The sequence below is a fragment of the Arachis stenosperma genome, chromosome 5 (genome assembly GCF_014773155.1).
Source record: "Arachis stenosperma cultivar V10309 chromosome 5, arast.V10309.gnm1.PFL2, whole genome shotgun sequence".
Taxonomy (NCBI): domain Eukaryota; kingdom Viridiplantae; phylum Streptophyta; class Magnoliopsida; order Fabales; family Fabaceae; genus Arachis; species Arachis stenosperma.
In genome coordinates, this window is record NC_080381.1 from 135,430,016 (window position 1) to 135,447,846 (window position 17,831).

At 32.7% G+C, this 17,831-nt stretch overlaps 1 protein-coding gene across 2 annotated transcripts; it reads left to right on the forward strand.

The window, feature by feature from the left end:
• Positions 1–1,333: 1,333 nt before the first annotated feature.
• LOC130981872 (choline/ethanolaminephosphotransferase 1-like) lies at positions 1,334–14,628 on the forward strand. 2 transcript variants are annotated; one of them, XM_057905612.1, is made up of 19 exons: positions 1,334–1,570; positions 2,846–3,037; positions 3,947–3,956; positions 4,063–4,113; positions 4,390–4,467; positions 5,503–5,578; positions 5,668–5,690; positions 5,777–5,877; positions 8,075–8,169; positions 8,591–8,659; positions 9,879–9,948; positions 10,038–10,101; positions 10,175–10,215; positions 10,313–10,397; positions 11,418–11,480; positions 12,233–12,291; positions 12,385–12,437; positions 13,841–13,913; positions 14,302–14,628. In XM_057905612.1, exons 2-19 carry the CDS (start codon positions 2,901–2,903, stop codon positions 14,321–14,323), a joined length of 1,170 nt encoding a protein of 389 aa, XP_057761595.1. In that variant the 5' UTR covers positions 1,334–1,570; positions 2,846–2,900; the 3' UTR covers positions 14,324–14,628. The 2 variants fall into 2 exon arrangements, with proteins under 2 accessions (XP_057761595.1, XP_057761596.1); XM_057905613.1 differs by having other exon boundaries at positions 1,347–1,570; positions 2,843–3,037.
• Positions 14,629–17,831: the final 3,203 nt, after the last annotated feature.

Consider the following 17,831-nt stretch of genomic DNA (forward strand, 5'->3'; position numbering starts at 1 on the left):
TTTAGGAAATGGGGTGGCACCAACTGGATGCGCTTCATGATTCCTTAGAAGTAACTCATTGTTGCGTTCAGCAACAAGAAAGCAAGAAATTAACTCAGAATATTTTAAAATTCTTTTTCTCGATACTGCTGTTGCAGGAGCACATTCGAGACATGGAAGGTCAAGAAATTTTTTTCTAACATATCAGGCTTGAGGAAGTATCACATGATTGTACCTTTCTTCAAAGTCTTTCTACAGATCTACAAGATCTTTTAATGTGAGATATTCATTTTTCAATCATTTGTCAAAATGATGAAGGAAAATCATGGCCTTGACTTTTATCCTTCTGGGATGTATTATTTTCGGCTTTAATGGTATCTTCAAGATGCATTGAATCAAAATGGATTTCAACATCTATATCCATGATAAAAATTTATTTCTAAATATATCAAGAGTATTATATTCAAGATGAAATAGTTTCGACATAATAAAAATTTGTTACCTAAAGTCTTCCTAAAACTTTGTTAGAGCTTCGTGCTGATAACGTGTTGTAAAATAAATAAATAAATAAGGAAGAGGTAACAAACATAAAGTAAAGAAATATAATTGGATAACAATATTAACCACAATTACTATTTCAATATAAAATATGATACTTATATATTTATATATATGTATGAGCGTATGAAAGAAAGAAAGAGAGGAAGAATTTTGTACATAGAGAATATAGATAAAGAGAATTCTTATTGATTGTAGTGTATAATTAACGGACGATTAACCTCCTATTTATACATGAATAAGATCTACATTTTCAACCTTCATTAAATGAAGGCTCTCTTGATAATATGAACATTCTACCATAAAAATATTGAATCATTTACGTTATTAATGATCATCTACATTATTCATACTTATCACAACAATACTTAGCATTTTATGTATTATTTCTCATTTTCGTTGTTTTTGTAAGCGACGTTAGAAACTTATATTTTTACCTTAATTTCACAAACATTGTGAAGGAATTGGAATAGTAAAAAATAGCTCAGCTATTCTACATAGTTTTTACTATTCTTAATAAAAAAATATTCTATTAAGATTCAAATAAAATATTAAAGATCAAAATTAATAAAAACTAAATTTTGTAGTTTAATTTAAATTTTAGAAAATATATAATTTTATAAATTTAATAAATTTAAAATAGTACAATTTTTTTAAATATATTAAAAATTATCATTTAATTTATTAATATCGAAAAAAAGCTAAAAAATTTTATTATAGAATCGTCACCAAAGATTTTTTACGTAAAAAAAAGTAATATATAGTATTAAACAAATTTTGATGTTGAAAAAGTTAAGACTAAAGTGGAGTGATGATTCTATTCTATTACACGATGATACCGTATTCCAATGTTTTTGGCAAACTTCCAAAACGTGCACGCTCTTCAGACCCCCCTTTCCGCTTCTCTTGCCCCCCGCTTTCCCTCTCCACCCTGGTCTTCTCCGTTCTTCATCTCTCTCACCAGTCTAGTTCCTTCACTTAACCTCTTCTCCTAGCAAGTGGCCTCCACCACTAAGAGCTCCGATATTCCCAGGTTCCATTCTTTCCTTCTCTTACTTAAAACTAATTTGCTTCCTCTCTCTCTCTCTCTCGCTCACCTTGAAGCATACTTGATGGTGGAATAGAAGCTTCGTTGTTATCATCCAAGCTTTTATTATTTTATAAAAATATTTGTATTTTTCAACTTGAAAAGGGTAACACCTTGTGCTTCTGCTTTTTGGATCCCAGTTTCATTCTCCCTCAAACGTTTCCCCTTTGATCTTAGCCTTTTACACTTTGCTCTCAGCAAGAACTATAACAACTCTTATATGCTAGATTTTTCGGTATTAGCATTCGAAAGAAACATTAGTAGTAGCAGTAGGTTACTTATGGCGCAATTGGTTTCTTGCTTTCAAAATTTTCCTTAAATTGAACTTATAATTGATCTATTTCTACTGTGACAGTTGCTTTAAGCATTCTTTTTTCTTTTCTGTTTTCCCCCTTTTTTTTTCTTCTTTCCCATTCTCTGCTGTTCTAGTTACTGGTTTGTATGTCGAGGGGACTATGGTTCAGATCGGATAGGTTGTATAGATAATGAAAATCAATTTCCTTCATATAATTACTGTTATGATTTTTACTTCTAATAAAAGGGATCATAACTTCATAAGTGAGTTGAGATTGAGATGTGGCTTACATTAATCTGTTTGTTGATCCATTCTTTTAGCAGTCATTTATATACTTTTGTGTTAATGAAGATAAGTAGATAACAGTAAAATATTGTATTCTTTTCTATTAACAGATTATTAATATGTAAATAACATATTGCACTGTACAATTTTGCCAAACCCTAAGCTGCTGATAGCTATGGGTCTCAAAGATTCAGAGACTTTTAGTTCTTTCTAATAACTTTGCCAATTGAAAATAGAAATAAGAAATCCTTGCGTTTCTTATGCGACTATGCGTTACTGTTTAAGCTCCTTGATTCCCTGTTTGTTTTGAGTATTAATTGAAAGTATTGTTTAGTTATTTCCCGTTTATTCTGCTCCGTTTTTTTTTTTTTTTGTTTGATCTGTTTGTTTCCCATACTATTTTGTAAACTATACTGCCTTTTCCCCCTGTCTCCTACATAACTTTAAATTGATTTCATTTTTCATATTATTGTAAGGGTAAATTCAATGTTCCTGCAACTTCTCATTCTTTCGCCAACGATAAACATTCAACTTGATTTTGGAGCTTGAAATTCAATCTCATTTCTCATTTGTGTTCATGGGTATCTTGAAAATTCATATATATTTATTTAGTTACCATGTTGTTGTTCAAATTTTAGCAGGTTGGATACGGCATAGCTGGCCTTTGAAGCATAATTCAAAGTTTGATAAGAAGGAATGGTTTATATTGGGGCTCATGGTGTTCAAGCTCTGCACCGATACAAATATAGTGGCGTAGATCATTCGTACCTTGCCAAATATGTACTGCAGCCCTTTTGGAGCCGCTTTGTTAATTTTTTCCCGCTGTGGATGCCGTGAGTAATTTTATATGCTTTTTAATTTGAACTAATAATTTCTCACTGTTATCAGTTAAGTTATAATAAAAAAATATCTGTTCATTTCAAGGATGATGGATCCTAGTATGAACTTCATTTGACAGATTGAGTGCTGGATCTAACTATAGGAACTTTTATAAAGTATATATAATAATAATATATCATTGTGTATTCAGCGTAACCTTATACTACATTATTTGTCTGAATAAAAATGTAGACGAAGTTAACACTAGCCATAGGATATCTCATATCTCCCAGTTTTATACAGAATTGGTGTTTAAGATTTTGGTTTTTATAAGAATGAGTAGTTTAATTATTTGATGTGTTCACTTATATGAAGTTCTTTCAAGCTTTAAAATATAAACTAACCATCATTAGAAGTTAAGAGTATTTCGTGGTAGAATATACCAAAAAGGCACTTACCGTATCATGTATCCTGTCATTGGCCTTCCGTTTTGTAATGGATAAATAGGTTCCTTATTCCTTCTCCTGTTCTAGCAGGTTAGTGTAATAAATAATTCCTGAATGGCTGTGGTAATAGTGGTTAAATGATGACATTTGTTGGAAATCCTTCCATGACTTACGAGCTATAAACAGCTTAACATCTAAGATTCAGGAAGCTCAGCTCACAGTGCTTGTAACATTTGAATATTTCACTATATAGTTGTAGCTTGTAAGCACATTTTTGTTTGAATTTTATATGTTAAGGCCATAGCCACATACGGTATTTTACTGATGGAGATGACAATATTTACATTTACTATTCGGCAATGATGTCATTTAGTATTTTCAGAATTTCAAGTTTCAATACTGAGCTACACTAACTCATAGTTTTTCTCTGATGAATTCACATCTCTGGGCATCTTGGCATTCTGGGATTCTTTGCAGTCCAAACATGGTGCAATTTCTGCTTCCTTCATAACTAAAGTGTTATCTGTAATTGTTATTCTTGTTGTAACAAGCTTTATCTTTCCACTGATAATGTGTTTGTTCTTTGGCTGCAGATCACTCTTACAGGATTTATGTTCTTGCTACTGTCTGCATTGCTTGGCTATGTAAGTGGAACTGAGTTAACTAGCTTGATACCTTTATCTGTCCAAATGGCTAAGTCAAATACTGGTATTTATATTATGAGCCCAAATTCCGAAACTAATAAGCCCAATTAAGCAAATCTTGATGAATCCTGCCATTGCATAGGCGTTAAAGCCATGCAACAGTAATCTAGAAATATTCTCACTATTCTCTATCAAAGCTTTTAAGAGTTTGGATTGGAACATTGAATGGTTATTTCCTAGGTCCATTATGCTTAAGTTTATTTATTAATTATTCAGATATACTCACCTCAATTGGATACAGCTCCACCGAGATGGGTTAATTTTGCGCATGGCCTGCTTCTTTTTCTATACCAGGTACGGTTGTCCTCTTATTTGTTCATTTCTTTGCCCTTTTGATTATTCTACTCAGTTTTAATGGTGGTCAGCCTTGTTTTGCCATCTTGATCATGAACAAACACATTAAGTTTTATATATGATCACAAATCTACACCCATTTCATGCATGTAATATTTGCTTTCTAGATTGTCATGGCTGTGGTATTGTTTCATAATTTTACTTTTGTCTGATTCCAGTTATAAGCTGAAGCTGTTTATGTTTGTGATTGATTGTATTATCAGCATTTTTTTATATTAGAATCATGTTTGTCAATTGATGTCCCTCTTATTTGATACAACGTTGTAGAAAAAATGAATATATACTTCTCTCTTTCCTACAAGGACTTTCTACTTTTTTTTTTCCTTTTTTTTTTTTAATTTTTGGGTTAAAGAAGAATTCCATTAAAGTGGGAAGAACAATAAGACAAAATTGGGGATAATACTGTTTTTTTCCCCACATAAGAAGAATTTCATTTAGAGGAGAAGGCTAATAAAATTGGGGATAAGGGTTCCTCTTTACAAAAGCAAAACAAAACAACACTTTTCTATAAAGCATAGCTTTTCAATCTCTCAACATGTCTTGGAGGGAAAATCCTCTATAAAGACCATGAGCTTTACACCATATACATGCTAGGGATCTAATCCTACCCCATAAAACATGATTGTCAGAAAACTTGTCATATAAGGTGCATGAAGACTGGGGATAATACTTCCCCTATACAAAAGCAAGCAAAAAATGATCCATCTATGAAACATCGCTTTCTGATCTCTCAACATGTCTCTGAGGGGATATCCCGTATAAACATGAACTTTAAACTAAACAGATGCTGGGTGTTTAATCCTAATAAATTATATAAACTAGGTTGCGCATTTCATGTGTAGTTTATCCTAATAAATAAGTGGATATTGTCTTTCCAAAAAATGTGAAGTACTATTATAATTTATCTATGGAAGACAAGGTAATTAATTCTCTTATCGTAGATTATTGCTGATAATTTGATATGTATATGCTTAGACATTTGATGCTGTTGATGGGAAGCAAGCTAGACGAACAAATTCTTCAAGCCCATTAGGGGAGCTGTTTGATCATGGTAATTTTTCAGCACTTTGGTTTTATCCCATTTCTTTTTCATAATGCACATATGTTAGTTACTAACAAAGGCACACTACTTCATTTCAGGGTGCGATGCACTTGCTTGCACAGTATGTGTCTTTTAGCTTTTGCTATTATTTCTAAACCATTAACTAAAAGAAACATTAAGAAATCATCTGTGTCAACTGCTTTTCAGTTTGAAGCATTGGCTTTTGGGAGCACAGCCATGTGTGGAAGAAGTACTTTCTGGTTCTGGTTGATATCTGCAATTACATTTTATGGTGCAACCTGGGAGCAGTAAGTTTATTATGTTTTATGCTTTACTTTGGACACATAAAAGTATAAAAACCCTCCTCTCTTTCATGAATTATCGTATAGTAATTTTATTTCATTCACATGCATTACTGTAGGTCATCTTTCACTTTGTTAATACTTGTTCTTCAATATTTATATCTACATAAATATTTTCTTCTCAAGTGTTGATGAGGTAGGTTAACTGTTAACATGGAAAATTAAAATGTCGGCATGTCAAAACATCACATGTCAACATTTAACCTGCCATGTTATTACTTAATGAAGCACACTAACTGCAGGGACCAAAATAGACAACCTTTAAATTTATTGTGCCAAAGCCAATCTTTTTTTTTTTTTTAGGACTAAAACCTGAAAACGGCTATTTCGTAGAGACCAAAATTTTATTTAATCCCTAAATTTACGTAAATTTCGAATTCATATAAATTTATATTTTTGAACCACTGCCCCCGTTTTTTCTTTTTTATTTTGCTTTCTAGTATGATGTATGTTGTTTCCGGTAATTAAAATAAATTTTTTTCTCAAGAAAATCATATAAATTCTTTACATGTTCTATAAAGCATAAATATATTTTAATTTTAATTTAAGAGAATATTATTCATAACAGCCATAAATAATTATTATTGTCAAATTATTCATATATTTAGATGAAATACCTAATTGAAGAAATCTGAATGATTTAAAAAGTCACTACCATGACTGAAAAACTTACCAGTCATTTAGATTGTATGATACTAAAAATAATTTACAACACTATTTTATAAGTTTATGTGAAATTAGAAAACTAATGTAATTATATTAAGAATTTAATTTTGATATGGTAAAGTAGTTTTACACTAACTCATAGTTTAATTTACATCCATTCATGTAATGTTATATTAGAAAAATAACTAGTTTTTGCATTGACTGTGTGAATAGTCTTCCAAAAGAATTGATGTGGTTGGTTTACACTATCAGTACATCGAAATTAAACTCTTATATTAGTTAGCATTTCTTTTGAAACTTCACACTGATATTGTATTCATTTATGTTTTTGTCTAAATTATTTAGTGCACCATAGTGACCACTTGTGAAATATGTAGTATATGTTATTTGTTTTGTATAATGATATTATGTAGCATTAATCTTTATTCCTTCTTGTAATAATGTTGCAAAATTTTATAATTATATAATATTCAAGTAAAATAAAAAAGAATAATATTCATGCAGAGATAAGTAGTGAAGACTGAAGACTGATATTAATTAAATGAGATAAGCTAGAGTAGTAAATAGTAAGTGAAAAGAAATAACAATCTTGCTCTACATTAAAAAATTGAATCAGGAAAGACAAAAAAGAGGGTTTGTTCAAGCAAAAATGTGGAGGTTCTCACTCCTATATAATATATGAGAAGCATGAAATAGAAACTCATGTTGATATTATACGTTGCATCTAATGGAGTATGAATTAGAGGCTGGTTTGAATTGAGTTAGATTGATTGGTAAAACCTTCATTTTGCATTTCTTTGCAAGCTGTTTGAAAATGATTATGCGAGTGTTAAATGTAATTGTTAGATGAATTCACCAATTAGGCGACGTGTCGTGTACTGGTTTCACAATTCATCTGTGTATTGGAACGCCATGGATAGGGAACTAATTACTTATGGGTCACAAATAGAGATAATAATGATGCTAGTTTGCATGCAAGACTCGTAAGATAATTGATGCACAGTGAAAGATAACTAGGAAGATGATGTTTAGGCTTTGGATTTAGAAAAAGATAAAACAAAAACAAATTTACAAGAAACTAAAAAGAGGTAGGTTTAGTAATCTATGATGGTATTTCACATGGTCCTGAACGTACGCGTACTGAAATTGTACCAAATAGGTATACCCCCACGTACCATATCTGGCAGGTGGCGTACCCCGTACCGTGTACCTGTTTTCATGGGAATGTATTGCGATCTGGATAATTACTTTAATCGTAGGGGGAAAAAACAGTTGATCTGACCTTTTTTAAAGTCCCCCCCTCTCTCCTCTTTCCTGAAGCTACTGTCACCAGCTCTGGAAAAGTACTAAAACAACTTTACCTAATTATCTTAATTTTTTAAGTGCATCTTGGAGTAATTTTTGATCGAGTCTTATATGTTGTTTTCTGGTTTATACTATTGTATTGATTTTCTTTTAACCTTTGTCTTGGATGCAGTTTTTTCACCAATACACTTATACTGCCAGTTGTAAATGGACCTACAGAGGGTCTTATGCTGATATATGTTGCCCACTTCTTTACTGCTTTTGTTGGTATGCCTTATCCTTGATTTTGATATACTTTTATTTATCATTGGGTAAAATATATTTTTTGTCCCTAACGTTCGCGATTTTTTTCAAAAATACCCATAATGTTTAATTCTATTCAATTTTGTTCCTAATGTTTTCGATTCATTCAATTTTGTTCCTAACGTTTTTTTATTTGTGTCAAAATTATCCCTAGAAGTTTTCAATGTTGTCCCTAACATTTTACATGGAGTGAACGTCTAGGGATAATTTTGACAAAAATTGAAAACGTTAGGGACAAAATTGAATGCAACTAAACCTTAGGGATATTTTTAAAAGAAATCGCAAATTTTAGGGACAAAAAGTATACTTTATCCTTTATCATTATTATTGTTATTGCTTTTACAACATCCAAATGAATGATGTTGTGATCATTATTTATATATAGGTTCTGAGTGGTGGGCTCAACAGTTTGGAAAGTCTTTCCCATTTTTGAACTGGTTGCCTTTTGTTGAGGGTAAGCTATTCTTCAATATCAGATATTATTTTTATATCAGTGACCTAAAAGGTTTGATGTTGTATTCTTCAAGCTATTTGTGATCTATCAAAATAGAGCCTTACCAATTCGTAAAGAGCACCTTATAAAAAGGTTTTTTTGTTATTTATATTTCATAAGGCCTCACATGTATTTGGAGCCAGCTTTATGTACACGCGAAGGTGTCTATTCTATGATATTAGTTTTTTTAGAAATGAAGAGAATATCCTATAATGTCTCTATCATGTAGCTCAGCATATCAAAGAATATCTCGTAGTATTAGTTTGATATCTACCATCTCATCATTATTTCGTTATCTGATTAGATTAGGACTTTACTATTATTTTAAGTTGAGGTGAGGGTTCCTTTCTTGTAAGACACCACAACATAACCATATCAATATATTTCATATTATTTTGTGGTGTTTATTTTCTCATTTCCTCCTATCTAAAACCATTCTCAACAAAGTTTGCCACAACATAATCATATCAATATATTTCATATTATTTTATAGTATTTATTTTCTCATTTCCTCCTATCTGAAACCAGTCTCAACAAATTTTACTGTCTCCTGATTTTAATCAACTTGTTATTTAAGTCTTTGCTTATGTTCTTGTCAGTTTAGGTGGTTGCCGATGTTGTCTCTGAACGTGTGATCTGGGCATATATAGGCACAGAAAACACATTCAGTTTGAGTTAGCCATGGTAGGGAAATCCTCTATGTCAAGAATAAAGTCTTCAGAGTTGTCTAAATTTTTGCACTTTTATCTTGTTTTATTATCTTTTGGGAGGGTAAAGACCTTTGCTATAGTAGTCTCATTTGTAATGTCTAGAATGCCAATTTTTTCATGTTTCTTCTTACACTGCCTTATAGTTTCAGTTACATCTTTAAAATTTCGGATTTCTTGTCATGTTTTCTAGACTAGTGGGAATTCCTGTGGTGGTTAGGATAATCTTGTCAAATATTTAGAAACTGATCATATTAATCTTATTAAGAGTAGTTATATTCCCATCTGCTGTACTTATCCCATAAACTGGAATGAAGCAAATTATGTGTAGAACAAATAAGCAGGATGGATACCATTTGGTTTTCCAGTATAAGCCCGGCTTCACGGCCTTTGGATAGATTAAAGTTTATCATCGTGTGGGTTCTTTCTTGATAAATAATTGCCCGGTTTATATTGTGCTTTCTGGATTTCAGGGATCACAACATATAAAGTGGTATTGTTTTTGATGATAGCTTTTGGTGTTATACCAACAGTCACATTCAAGTACGTATAAACTGAATCACATACCCTATGATACAACCATTACTGCTCCCTCTTCTCAATACGCTCAACATCTTTTGGTTCCAATGCAGTGTTTGTAATGTTCATAAGGTTGTGAAGGCAAGAAACGGAAGCATGCCGCTTGCATTGGCAATGGTAATATGTTCTCCTGTTTGATATTCTTTCTTTGAATCAGATTTCCTCATTGACGTGTTTTCTTTATGGGCAGCTTTATCCATTTGTGGTGCTTGTGGGAGGAGTTCTTATCTGGTATAACTCAAACATGGACTATTTTTTGTTACCAGTTTTATTTGTAAGAAATGTATACACTGCAAACATATCATCACACTTGGCTGATTTCTGTCAGGGATTATTTGTCTCCATCGGACATCATAAGGAGCTATCCACATTTAGTGATTATAGGAACAGGACTAACTTTTGGATATCTTGTGGTGAGCTATCTGTGTTTTCAAATTTGATAAATGGTTGTTTATCTCCCTTTTATGACAAACTACTCTTTTGTTGTTATCTATATTTTCGGTGTCCATTTTAGCTCGTTATTAGTCATTAGTATTACCACTCTTAGCGAACTGGAGGATGAACCCATTTGCATAGGAGTAGATGGCTGTCAGAATATTAACGGAAAGCCACAATTTTTTATTTTAATTAAATATGTTGAATTTAAAATTCCTTAAACGATGCTCTTTGTTATGCTTTTGAGAATGTCTTAGATCACTTCGGTTATGTATTGAGCAATTGATAAAGGATTGTTTGTATTGGTGCTGGATTGCAGATCAGGAATCTGAAACAAACACATGCTCTAATATGTACTAAATTTATGTTCTATCATTCTTCTGGTATCTATCTCGGGCATATAGTACCTAAAAATAAGCTGTCTTTCATGTTCTTGGTTTGCTGTGGGGTTCTCAACACTGCAAGTTTCAAATTTTTGTTTATTTGTGTACACTAGCCGCACAATGTAAAACATTCTTTATTGAAACTTGGTTTTATCAATGGGTTTCTGTAATTTTTTCTCTAAGGTTACTCCATACTGGTTGCCATTCGCATATTATTAGTGTAAGTTTGTCAATATGTTAACTTTAGTGCCTTTACTATCCATGTTATTTATTAAAATAAATTTTATCATATTTATATGCAAGCTGAAGAGCATAGTTGCATTTTCTACCAGTAGTTATGAACGGTGTGATATGGCCAAATCTGACATAATACACAAATTCATCGAAATCTTTTTAATAGTGTTAGCTGGAAAGGCAAGAGTGTAAACCAGATGATGGAAATTGTATTTGACGTTTTTCTATTTTTTAGTAGTTTCAGTGCGCCCATGGTAATTTCAGTTTCTCTCTGGTCTTCTATATTTTCTCACTGACTCAACTTAATATATCTGCTTCCTTGTGTTGCTGTTTTTCCTCTTTAAATCTGACTTTTCACTGAGGAATGCTTAATTTTTGCAGGGAAGGATGATTTTGTCCCACTTATGTGATGAACCCAAAGGCTTGAAAACTGGAATGTGCATGGTATTGAGGCTGTTTATTTGGATTTACATCCGTACTAACTCTCTTAACATACTTGATTTTATAACATATTTGGCTAGTATCTCTAGTCCTAAAACCGCAAACACTGCATATTGACATACAACCTTTTTTTTTAAAAACATTTTAAGCAATTAAACTTTCATTTGTTAATGTCTTAACTGCAAGTTCACTTATATTCAGGAGTTTAAAGTAAAAGCAACTTAAGATTCTTAGATATCGTCTAATGTCTATTATGTTGTGTCTCAGTCCTTGGTTACAAGTTAGGGCTGTTTGCCTGTTTGAAATAAATTGCATCCGGATATTAACTGTTATAGTATGTTTTGAGGGAGTTGCCGACAAAACTGGAGTGTTCTATTTATGAAATGGGAGGATATGATAAATGAGAATAATTTAGATAGGTGCATAAGTTATTCCTACAAATGGCTAGATGCTTCCCCTAATAAATGAGAGTTTTCCTTGGTGCATTGAATATGAGAAATTGATAAAATTGCTGTGAAAACATGAAACTTATTCATACACTTTTCAATATGATTTTTAATGGATAAATTTTAGTTTATCTATCACATTTTAGTTGATATGGTACAAGATAGAGATTCATCAGTGATACCGAATCCATTGAAGGTGGGATGACAAAGAACGATGTTATCTAAATTAAATATTTAGCTGATTTCATTGAAGTGTTTCCTGGTTGAGTCTCTTTGATACCTAATGGAAGCATTATTTGCCTTGTACAGTCGCTCCTGTATCTCCCATTCGCCATTGCTAATGCACTTGCATCACGGCTAAATGATGGGTATGCGATATGACTGAGTTGTTAAATGTACGTTATGTGTTTTTATGAGTTTCTCTGGTTTCTTCTTACAGAAATCCATTGATATTTTCACAGGGCTCCTCTAGTGGATGAGAGATTTGTTCTTCTTGGTTACTGTGCATTTTCAGGTATACCTACCTTTTTTTTTTTCAGCAACAAAAGATGAAATGTAATTTGGAAGCATAAAGGAAGAAAGTACAAGAGAGAGGCTAAATATATCTTCCCTAAAAGGCTAAAACCAATAGCCTAATATACGAGAGAGAGAGACAAAAAAAAAAAAAAGGAGGGGGGAAAGAAAAGAAAAAAACATCAAAGCTTGCCAGTGAATATATCCAAAGAAAACCCTAAAAAATAAGTAGGAGGCCTGTATTTAGGGGTGTCAAATCCAAATCAATCTAAACTAAATCGCTTATCCAATTCAAACCAAATCGAAAATTGATTAAAACCGCATTAATTTGGATTTGATTGGATTTTATTTTTGGCAAACTGCACGAATTGGATCGGATTTCGGATCTACGTCTCAAAACCGATCCTATCCAATCCTAATTGCACAATGTGTTATAATGTTATTATTTTATTATTATATTTCAAATTTTACTTATAATATGTTCAATTTGTTATACATTTTTATGTTATTCATGTATTATTATTATTTAGTAAATATTATATTTAGTAAATATTATGTGAATTCAAAATGAGATTTATTTATTTATTTAGTTATTTATTTTAACTAATATATAATTTTATTTCTTTTGTTATGTTATTTTTGGTTTTGTTTAAGATATTGTTGAAATTTATTTAAAATTTGTGTTGAGACTTGTCTCATATATATATATATATATATATATATATATATATATATATAATTTACAAAATCGCAAATTCAATTCAATCCAAACCCTTGAAATTGGATCCGATTAAAAAAAAATTATCAAATTTAAACCACACCGCAAGTAAAATTAGTGTTCGGATCGAATGAAATTTTGACTCAAAACAGATCTAAACTACACCGCGAACACCCCTATTGGTAAGTTGGGTAAGGAGGCCACTTTATCGTGTATCACAGACAAGCTTGGTTATCATTTAAGCATTCATCTCCCTAAAATTATAAAATTATACATTTATAAAATGGAGAGTGTGGATTTGATTCCCATCAACTTCATTATACGAGTATAATATATCAAGGGTGCAGGTAGGATTAGGCCTAAACTCGCACCTGACCCTACCTGTAGCTCAACCCGTTCTGTTCTCTCCCCTACCCGAACGGGTTGGGTATCTGCAGAAATAAGGTTAGGGTCAGCTGTACCTAAATCTTAGATAATAGCAAGGTAGCTTTATGTGGAAGAGCCTTGGCGTCTTTCCTCCGTTTCTAAACTCTGGAACTAGAATAGACAATTTCACTGAATAGTCTGAACAGATCTAACTATCACTAAGAGTACCTTATTGCTTTTCGGATCTGCATAACATGTTTCACACCCCAAAAAAACTCAAAATTTTCTCTGATGATTGGATTCTGCTAATGTTAATACAGGAACACTTTACTTGCATTTTGCTACATCTGTCATCCATGAGATTACGGATGCCCTGGGAATATATTGTTTCAGGTAAATTTTGGCATTTCTCTCCCTTTCTTCACTTCCAGTCCACCTGATGGACCTAGAGAAAATCGGTTTGTGTATGCTATTATCATAGTTACATGGGGCACGATACGTTCTAGTACGAGAATGGGTATGCAATACGCCATATGTAAAATATTTTATGTGGAAAATATACATTCCGGTACATAGATGAATTGGTACACGGTATGCTTAGTGAATTCGTAGAATTGGCTATTATACATTCCACTTAATATTTTAAATAAATCAATGCATATTTTTGTTGAACCTGAAATGGTATTTATCTCGACTGTGGTCAGTTATAACATAATATAATTTTCTCTATGCTGAGAAACTGCTTTTGATATTGACCGTCTTGATTGTTGTTCAATTGCAGGATAACTAGGAAGGAAGCTTAAGTTACTGAATATATCGTTTAGGTATGTGCTTTTTCTATGTCATAACCACTTTTCCCCCCTTCTTTCGGGACACATTCTTTGTTTAATACACTCATGCAATATCGATCCGACGAATTTTTGCATTGTTAATTTCCTTTCTCTATGTCTCTCAGTCGCTGTTTTTGTCACTTCAGCTTGCAAGTATACTTGCATGGCTTTGGTTAGTAAGAATTTTGCTATAGACTAACATTGTCCTTTTAACAATTTAACTACATATATTGATTTTCATTGATGAGGAGGTTGAATGGAAACTTGAGTGTTTCAAACTCTTCAATTTTCAATTATTTATTTTTTATGCCTATTAAAAATTCAACATGTATTACATTATAAGTATATGAATTGCAATGTGCATCTGATATGGTTATGTGACAACGGATAACTAAATTTATACCCATTTATAAATAAAGTGTTACACAAATAGATTAGAGGTTGCAGATTTTGCTGAGTGCTGACATGCCTTTGTCGAATGCTAATTTCAGTTCAGCTTAGTAATTTCCCTTTGTTGGGCATGGCCCTTTTTTTTGCCGTAACGGTAGGTTTGGGTGAAATTTTGAGTATCCAGCAAATAGCAATTGAGCTGGTCGACATTTATTTGGAATATGGCCATGCCCATGCCCGCAAATAGAACGAGTTTCTTTTTCGTATTAAAAAAATAAAAATGAATTTTCAGTCTATTGAAAGGTCCAAAATGGGCCGTTAAGTTGTGGATATAATTTTATGTTATTTCTTAGAGTCGTGACATAGTGTGCAAAGCTTCTTAAGGAGTTGTAAAATGTAATTTTAATTACCGAAAATGTTAAAAATAGTTTATTAGTATTAAACCCTATAGTAATGGTCTATTAAAATGAAGTTGTGTTTGTTTGTTTGATTTTTTTTTTTGAATGAAATAGCCTAATTGATGTTTGCTCGAAAAAGTAATAATTTGAAGAGTGTAAGAGATGGAATTGTCTGTTCCTATTCTTGAGCTCTTGATTAAGTTGTTTTCAAGAGCCAATGAAGAAAACAAACTCTAACCTAGACTTGGTTGTTATCCTTTGAAACTCGATTTGACATGTGTTTTGATGAAATAGGCTCGAACTTATGAGGAAAGAGTTGCGTGAATCTGGAGAATGATCTTATTGTTTAAGAGGATATGTGTTGCTTAGATTTAAACATTTATTTGAATAGGTGTTTGTAAAAGAAAAACCATCTTGCAATAAAATAAGGATAAAAGTCAAATCAATAATCGAAGAGTTAGTCGTAGTAGGCTTTTATCATACTTTTTTTCGAACCGGTTGAAGAAATTAGGATTTGACGACTTGTGAATGAATGGAGGAGAACCACTAACCGGAAAGGAGGAATGGGAATGGAAGAAGCAATAAGTTGAAAAGGAAACTTAAGGCTAGGTCTTGTATCCTCCACGTACCACGTCAGCAACATAAATTGGTAAAGCAATGTTATTGGGTCAATTGTATTCTTAGCATTAGCAGCGAGTTGGTGGTAGCTTTTGTTGAATCACATCCATTAGTTACTTTCACCGAAGGTTTCTTGTTACATATCACTTCAAGTAAATTTTGGAGCAATCGCTTATACAGTCCAACGCTTTTATCTAACACCAGGTCGAACCTTAATATTGTCTGCTTATGATTGTTTGAAACCAAAAAAATACCAACTGTCTTTTGTATTTATTTTTCTTGTAAGTATAATCAAATTCTACTGACCGTTAGCCCAAAACATATTTGCCAATATATTATCATCAATCAAATTGTATCTCGCGATGCACATAGCATCCGCACCTACTTTTCGCTACGAATATACTATTGTTGCAATATAAACTCCATCCACAATCTTGGCACGCTTAGTCTTGTCAGTATAATTGTTTGTATCCGTCTTACTAAATCCCATAAAAGAATACTCACATGCGTGCTTAACCATATACCCTAAGATCTTAGATGTTGGAACACAATGCACATGTATACATCAACCTGTGTCTTTGTTGAATATGTCGTTTCTCTAAAATTCAGTATCATATGGACCATCCCCGCTAGAGTTAAATCATGGTTGTGCTCCAGAATAACTTTTCTAACTATTCATACCCTAACCCAGAGATAGAAATCAGGGTCTAAATAAACTAGCCCAATTATACAAGACTCTCAAAGAATTCGATAGATTAAGGTAGGTCAATCAGCCTGACCTACATGGGGCACGAATTACCCGACCCATGCCAGATCCGACTTGCATAACAAGTAAGTTGGTTAAAACTATTATTCTAGATGTGTTTCTTTTCAATAACAACATGAGATAACTCCCCACATATCAAGAAGAAACCACTCAATGCTATAAAGTACGGATACTTAGGACAAGATGTCACCTTCCTCTATAAATACCTAATCAAATTCAGGTATTTTCAAGTCCGATTCACTAAAATCTGCTAAAATTCTTGCTAACTTAAGCATCGGAATTCTTTGCAGGTACCACCTTCCATCCTCACTCAAAGACCTCTGACGGCTTTGCCTTGTTGAAATAGACATCAGAACCCTAACATAAAGGAGTCTGGACCTCATGTCTATGCCCAAATCATATTAGTTTCAGGTAATCCTCGAAACATTTGCGCCATTGATGGGGAATTGGAAGTCAACACCAAATCATGGCGGAAGTTCACCCACAAGATGGACACATTGCATCTGATTTAAAATCCTATTGTGGGAGACATCCTAATAACAATCGAGCACTCTTTATACGCGAACATTCAAAAAGAGGTAAGGATACTACAGAGGACAAAGATAAAGGTGACTTAGGAGGACGAAGGATAGGTTCTCAAATTCACATTCATGAAGGATCAGGAAACAGGGATGTAACGAAAATCATGTGATTGGTCCATGGTCATCAAGGTTGTTTAGAAGAACTAAAGATCGAGTTAGAGTGATAACGCGAATCTGAACAACTGTTGCGGAGAGAACTATGAAGCCGTATAGATCTTGAAGAAAAATTGAAGAGGTTGCAATCCGACCTTAAGGGTAAAAAATCCTGAACTGACCTGATGCAACCCCTTTAGGAAGCGATTACCCATTCTCAGAAGAAATCATGGGGGCTAAAGTTTAGGACTTTTAGAAACCCAAATATGGATCTCTACAATGCCATTTTAGACCCATGACATCATCTAAGCAATTTAAAAGTCGTATGTACTTGCTAGATACGTCTGATGCAACGACGTGCAAAGCATTTTTGACTACATTAACCAATGCCGCAATGAAGTGGTTTGACAGCCTCTCGCCCAGGTTGATTACCTATTTTGATAACTTAGCCAAAAGCTTCCTCACACTTTTCTCAATTTAAAAATACAAGACCAAACACGCTTAAAACCTCTTGGTTATCAAACAAGAGGTCGGAGAGTTCCTTAGAGCCTACATGAAAATTTTAACAAAGCGTGTTTAAAAATCCAAAATCTACTCACTGAAGCAGCTATCATGGGATTCGTCAATGGTCTTAA